This window comes from Zosterops lateralis (genome assembly GCF_965231275.1).
Source record: "Zosterops lateralis genome assembly, chromosome: 4".
Lineage (NCBI taxonomy): Eukaryota > Metazoa > Chordata > Aves > Passeriformes > Zosteropidae > Zosterops > Zosterops lateralis.
In genome coordinates, this window is record NC_139765.1 from 36,907,280 (window position 1) to 36,914,243 (window position 6,964).

The 6,964-nt window shown below is 40.8% G+C and overlaps 1 protein-coding gene across 1 annotated transcript; it reads right to left on the reverse strand.

Annotated features, from left to right (window-relative positions):
• Positions 1-405: 405 nt before the first annotated feature.
• LOC310908295 (glioma pathogenesis-related protein 1-like) lies at positions 406-6,964 on the reverse strand. The gene is made up of 6 exons (XM_083859154.1): positions 6,710-6,964; positions 4,355-4,600; positions 3,801-3,913; positions 3,000-3,082; positions 1,213-1,239; positions 406-1,119 (listed from the first exon to the last, which is right to left on the reverse strand). Exons 1-6 carry the CDS (start codon positions 6,875-6,877, stop codon positions 893-895), a joined length of 864 nt encoding a protein of 287 aa, XP_083715280.1. The 5' UTR covers positions 6,878-6,964; the 3' UTR covers positions 406-892.

Sequence of the window (6,964 nt, forward strand, 5' to 3'; positions counted from 1 at the left end):
TTATGCATTGCTAATATCAGTCGGTATCTCCTGGCTTGAAAGGTTCCCCTCACTAACAAACATATATTGGAACAATGGGAGTCAGGTTGAGGGCTAAATGTCTCTCAAAACAAACTGAAGCCATCAGAGATTTGGACTTTTTAAATGAAACTGAGATATTCCATTTCTAAACCAGAATCTATCCTGAGCCCATTTCATCTTCTGCCATCTACTCTGCATTTTGGATATTTTCACCATCTCACATCCTAAAATTAACCTTTCCCCACTGACACTTCACCTTAATCCATACTCTGTCAACTTTCCCTAGTATTCTTCTACCTAGGGAGAACAAGGATTACTGAGAGGAGAAGAACTGAATAGTACAACTGACAATAGAGTAACGGACACTGACACACATAGGCTAAATATAGCAAAGGGCAAGCTTTATTCCTGTTCCTAAAAAGTAATACATGCAGTTAAATCTCCATTATCTAGGGAAAATTGTGTCTGGGATAACTGAAGCATAATGAAGATTAATTATTGACTCTTTTGGATACAGTGTGCCACTTCAGACATGTCTTTGTGATGCCCCAGGCTTCCAGGAGGATTGTTAGCTAGCACATGGAGTAATATCTGGTCTCTGTGGTCCTTCTAGCAACCTACCCCTAGAGCTAACAGTCTCATACAGACATAGGAGCATGTTGCAGCTACTGCCAATAAATTATACTACCTCTATGCACAGCCACTTATATCTTGTCTTGAGTGAAGAAGCAGCCTTTTCTATAGATAAACACTGGCTGGATAAACATTGCAGGGATAATGAGAGATGACCAATTTTTTTTTTTTGTAAATGTGTGCCAATTGTGTGAGAGTAATACAGAAGTAGGATCACAATCAGTATCTTAATTGATCATTACTCATAAAAGAAAGTGTGTGGAAAGCGCTGTTGTACTAGAAATACAGCACCAGCACTCAATATGAGAAACAGTGGCCTTAAAATTAAAACACTAAGACAGTATTGGTCACAAGAGGGGCGTGGATGCTCAGCAGGTGGGACTCGTGATGGCACAGGAGGCCTGGGGGGACGGGGCCGCGGTGGCTGGGGCTGCATATCCCAGTCTGGATACCAGTTGGCATAACCTAAAAGTCAGTGAAGAAACAGGTGTTAAGACCTAGTCTTAGCCTTACAGGAAATACTTACAGGAAAGCCATTAAGAAGAATTTGATACGTACTTATCAGCTTCTCACGTTCTGCATTTGCTGCAAAGAGATCAGAAGAGGAAAGCAATGTGAGTACCATTCAATGGTGGTTCTTACTGTAAAGAGATAGGCTTTTGCTGGTGCCTGGCTGATTGCACTCATAATGCCAATTAATGCCTAAGATCCTGCAGGGGGGAAGCAGGCCGGCAAGAGCAGGCTCCCAGCTGGTGTGGAGTTCCTATTTTTATTGAATTGAAAGAGAAACAGAAAAAAACAGCTGTATCAAGAAGAATTTGTGTCATGGAGATGAGGGAATAAAAAATAATAACAAAACTTGGAATTTATTTAAAATTGTTACAGATACCAAATTTAAGTAGTTACAGACAGACAAATATAACCACTAATTTAGCACAGAAGTACACCTTTACTATAAGTTTTGATGCATTTGCAGGATTGCCTGCGTTCATCCTATTGAAATTCCTCACTTGGCCTATAGGAGAAAATAGTGAAAGCAGGTGGTAGGGTCTAGCACTTAACTTTTAAATATGCTGTTCCTCCTGTCCCTCCCCCTAGTCTTTGAGATATTTCTAGTTTTCCTGTGATGCATCAGTCTGAGACTTTCAGATGAGTCAGCCAGGATATTACAGAAGGAAATAAGAGTACCAAATGCTCAATAATTTCTACAGCTGAAGCTGTCTAGATCCTGGCGAATAAAGACATCCCCATTACACCTCTGTATAAAGTTCATATTTGATTTAAGTAATTGCTGCACCTCCTTTAATCTCTGTTTATTTAAAGCATTGCTCAGTTTGAGACTAGGTGAATTGACATAAAGGTCCACGGCTGTTTGGAGCAGACTCAGAGTGATGTGGTAAAGGCTGTGTGTCCCTGCTGTGCCCACACCCTGACACTGAAGAGACAGACCCAGCACAGAGTCACTCCAGCTCATTAGAGGGGAGGCAAGGAGGAGGGAGCAGGCTGAGCCCCTCACCATTGTCCAGTTCTCTCCCAGGCCTAGGCAGCAGGTTTGCAGGGAGCACCACCACCCCAGAGAGGTTTTTGCTCCAACCACACTCCTTTCATTGTTGCATCTTTGCAGGGTTTGGTAGTGGGCTGTGCCAGTTCAGCCCCACACCAGCTCCCAGCAGCAGCCAGACATCCCACAGCTGCCACAGGCCTGCTCCAAAGGGGTATTTTTTATTAATTGCTCCTCAAGATTGTATGAAAATTGCCTCATCCCCTGAGCATTCCAAGCCCTTTTACAACTGTTAATTTAATTATTTTCCACCAGTGCTCTGATAACACTGAGCATAGTAGGGAAAAAATTTACAAGCAAGCTCTCACTGCTGTTTTTCAGAAAATTGTGGAAGCTAGAAATAACTGTGCTTTTTGGTACAGTCTCATTATTAGTTCAGAAATACAGTTGTCTGGAAAATGTGTTAGAACATGCTAAACAAGCAAAAAAAGCAGAAGATAAATTTCCTATTTCTGCTGGGACAGAAAAACTAGACAGTGAATATTTGTTGGGGCTAAACTTTTGGATTTGACTTCCTGACCAGATAAAAGAGAGAAAATAGTCTAACTGATACTTTTTTGCATCAGAAACTCTGGTTGCTTTTCCTGAGAGCCCTCAACAGCAAAGTATTTCAATTATTTCCTTCTTACTCCATTCCTCCCAGAGTTTGGTACTGTTGCTGTATGGTTTGCTACAGACCCACTATGCATAGTGCAACTAGTGCAAATTGACTTGTTGTTGTCTTTCCACTGCAAATTATGCTTTTATTACTATGCAATTTTCTTACTGATCACTTTGGTCTTACCACAGAGCTTGTCTACACACTTCTCATTACTGCATCTACTGCATGGCTGTCCTTCTTTATATGGTTTTCTTGGGTAATTCCCCCTGCAAAACAGGAACAGTATTTTGGTAGCTGTCATTGAAAAGCTATCAAGGGGAGGGAATACCCTAATCAAAAAACTTGTCATTGCAATTTTTTGAAATTCCTTTTAGATCAGATTAAAGCTCTCACTGGCATGGGGAGCGGTTGACTCCTGCCACTGGAAATTAATGTGACTTCTCAGGCAATACTGTATTATTGTAAGCCAGTATTATTGTAAGAATTTGCCTCTAGTCCCTCATTACCCACCCGGATTATAAAAAACAAACCTGTAAAAAGTAGGTAGAAATACTGCAAGGTACTAGATAAACTAGAGGACTGTCTTCCTTTTATTTCTTAAAGTACAATGTCTGGTTTGAAATTTGTGTAGAGCCAGAGAAAGATGTAATCTTTCTGAAGTGGGAAGATTACACCTTTCCCACTTTTCCTGCAGAGACTGAAGTCAAAACAGATTTTTTTCCACTATCTGCATTATGGTGAGTGGTCTCAGCTAAGATCTGCTCTCATGGTTTTTTTGGAATGGGCTTTTCTGCAGTCCCAGCTATGTCCAGTAGGTTCTGTTCCCAATGGCCAGAGGAAGTTTTCCTTGGACAAGTAACATGAGGATGTAGCTTATTCTGAAATTTGTTAGAACTGCACCCATCATTGTTGGCATCTGATACCAGATCAGCTGGGGTATTTAAAAAACAACAAAAAACCACCCAAATGCCACAATTAACTTACGCTGGTCCATAGTTACAAACAAAATGTGCAGCGTCTGACAGTCTTGGAAAATTTTCAACTGTAGTGCAGAAGTGAACTGCACAGCCAACTTTATAACTCTCTGCCCAGACGACCTGCAGGACAAAGGGAAGTATGTAATGCACTGTTCAAATACTGCCAAAACAACAGCATTAAAGGAAGAAGGAGAAGGGAAGTATCTCAGGGAAATTTAAATCAGCTGACAGAGGAGCAACTTAACCCGAAGGGCAGCTGGGATAAATGACAGATTGATAGCCATTTTTTCACTTATTATCTGGCTCCCCTGTAAATGTGAAATTGCCAGGGGATAATCCCTTCCCACCATTACTGGAAGTAGAACTTGACATCCCCGAGGCTCATAATATTTATTTCCAATTTCAAGCAACAATAAACTAGGGGATGCAAAGCCCTGCTGTAATTCCTGTTCCAAAGCAATCTGTTCCAAGCCTGTACTCAGATCTTTGGTGAAATAAGGCTATATACATATTAGACTATCCATATATTAGACTATAAAGCACTGGACATGTAAGACTCACCTGAGTGTAGTGGCCACACACGTGAGTACATGTATTGGTCCTGAAATCATAGCTGCTGACTTCATTAAACCAGGATGTTAGAGCTGCATCCACAGAGAAGATGCGGGCTGTGCCAGTCCAGATGTTTTCTCCAACATGTAGGAAGGTGGGGTGCATTTTTCCTGGCATTTCAAGGTAGGTATTGTGGTCAAATATGCACTTCTTTGCCCATGCTTTGGCAGTCTTAGCTAAAGCAGCATCCCAGGACTGTAGAAAAGGAAGAAAATATACTATAACCTACACTGCAACTTAGCTTAATTCAGACATTTTTAAACAGAAACTCATTAAAAGTTCCCCTTTTCTGCTTCCCATCCCTGCCTTCAGCTTCTTTCTCTCACTTGATATCTCTACTCCCATAACAAATTTTTGTCTTCTTTCTCCCTTAGCCACTGCAGGACATGCAGGATCTATCCACTATCTTCTTGAATCTGACTTGTTAATAATATATTTAGAGCTGCAGTGCAGCCTTTAAGCTGCTTCACCTGGAGGGGGTAACTGTGAAACGTCCAGCTGTAGAGGGGCTCAGGGGCCTTTGTGCCTAGGAGATATTGGCTGTCCAGGGATTTGCACTTGGCAATTATTACCAGGCCAGATAGGAATTCTGTTCTGCTGGCCAGAACAGAAGGGAGAGTCACAGCTTCTCCCTTCCACAGCTCCTTCTGCCTCTTTTCTCTTTTCCCTTCTCTGCAAATGGACAAAGCAAATAAAACACTCACTCATCTCTGCTGGGCTGAGAAGGAAACACTCCCATCCAAAGAGGCTCAAGTGAAAATTTAACAGACCAGTCTGCCAGACTTGCAGATTTTACGCTGACAGGTAAAGTTCAGTACAGAGAAATTCAGGTTAAGGGATGTGAGAAAAAATTGAGTTCCTGTTCCTAATAACAGGTTTGGAGATGGCTATTACCACTTGAAAGTAGTAGACTATAAAGCAAACAAAGTATTCAAAACTCTTTGCAGAGGAATGGAGAATAAAACCACATATGTAATCACACTTCTGCAGAAGTCCTGTTAAATGCTGTGTGCAGCACAGCACCCCACCTCAAGAAAGGTACACTAGAACTAGAAAGGCCAGAGAGAAACTGGAGTAGGATGATCATCTTCAAGATGAGAGGGCTTTCATATAGCTACAGGGGGTGCTCTGCAGCTTCAGTGAGAGACATCTGGATATCTTGTGTGAAATAGGTAAATAAGCAGCATTAACTTGCACCTTCCAATACAAAGACCAGACACTATTAAATGAAGCTAGGCATTAGCAGGCCCAAATCAAACACAATGAAATAGCTTCACACAACCTGTGGTTAGGCTGTGCAGCCCTTTGCCATGAGATGCTAGAGGTGATAAAAAACTTTTATGACCTCAAGGCTGAAAAAAAAATCCATTAAGAGTTTGTAAGTACCATGCTTGGACACCTGGTAAGTATACCTTTGGTTCAAGAGGTCTAACTATATTCCTCCTGCTGTTATTTCAGAATCGCTGGGTCTTTGGTCTGAGCAGGTAAGTTTGCTTTTTTAATTAAACATAATTTTTAACATGGCAAGAAATTAAAGTCACTGGTATTGTTAAAGTCACTGGTATTCTCATCCCTTTACTGTGAGCTTCCATTTGTAGAAATGATTCATGCTCTGCATGTGGTTAGGCATTTAACTTCCCTTCCAGCTATGCAGCACTGCTGAAGGGCTCCTAGAAGTGACATGCACTGACTGGGGTTACCTCCCTCATCTAGCTATACATATTTCTCCTTATGTATTCCACTGAACAATGTGTGACCTAACCATAACCTCTTCTGATATCCAATGTCTTTGTAGAAAACTCTGCTGTTCAGCCTAGATATCACTATCCCTACTCTTCAGACCCTGCTACAGCAAATGAAGATTAGGTATCTACATGGATGTCCTGGAACATCCCTTTATTCAACACATATTCTAACTCTGTTGCAGACTGCCTACTCAGAAACTTTTTAGAAGCAAAACAGCTTCCATGCATGAAACCTGACCTGATATAAAACAGATTACTATCTCTCTTAGAAAGAGGTAGATGACATACTGAGAACTGAACACTATTTTTTGCAATACTCTGGCTTAAGTCGAGAGTAGCTAAATCTTGTGCTAAAAAAGAAATTCCCTTCAACTTATTAAAATTGAACAATACTGTGAAAATTAATGTATTTTCTATTTCATACAAAGAACCAACATACATGTTACAGAAATCGTTAACTGAAATGGAAAGAACAGCACAGTACAAACAAAGAATAAGATGGGCTAAACCAGCAGCCCAATCTATAATAATTTCAAAAAGATCACGAACACCACCTTACCATGCGAAACATATTGCTGGCTGGTGGATTCACTTTAGATCGAAATGCATTGTGAGCTCTCACACAATCTTCAATGAACTTTGCATCTTCTATGTCAGGCAGATAAGCATGAAAGAAAGTGAAGAAATCTAGTGAGGACAATGCAGCAAAGAAAAATCTGATTTTCATAATTCTCCAGTTTTTTTTCCTAAGTTTTGAAAAATCTCTTAGGTGGAGATGATACCGGCAAGCAGTTTTTCAGAGTTTGTCCCCTGG

Excerpts from the sequence above, each read along its gene's own strand:
- LOC310908295 (XM_083859154.1), bottom strand. The coding sequence starts at position 6,877 with ATGAAAATCAGATTTTTCTTTGCTGCATTGTCCTCACTAGATTTCTTC. Across the intron at positions 4,601-6,709 it reads CCAGCAATATGTTTCGCATG|TCCTGGGATGCTGCTTTAGC; the intron begins GTAAGGTGGTGT and ends CCTTTTCTACAG. Across the intron at positions 1,120-1,212 it reads AGAACGTGAGAAGCTGATAA|GTTATGCCAACTGGTATCCA; the intron begins GTACGTATCAAA and ends ACTGACTTTTAG.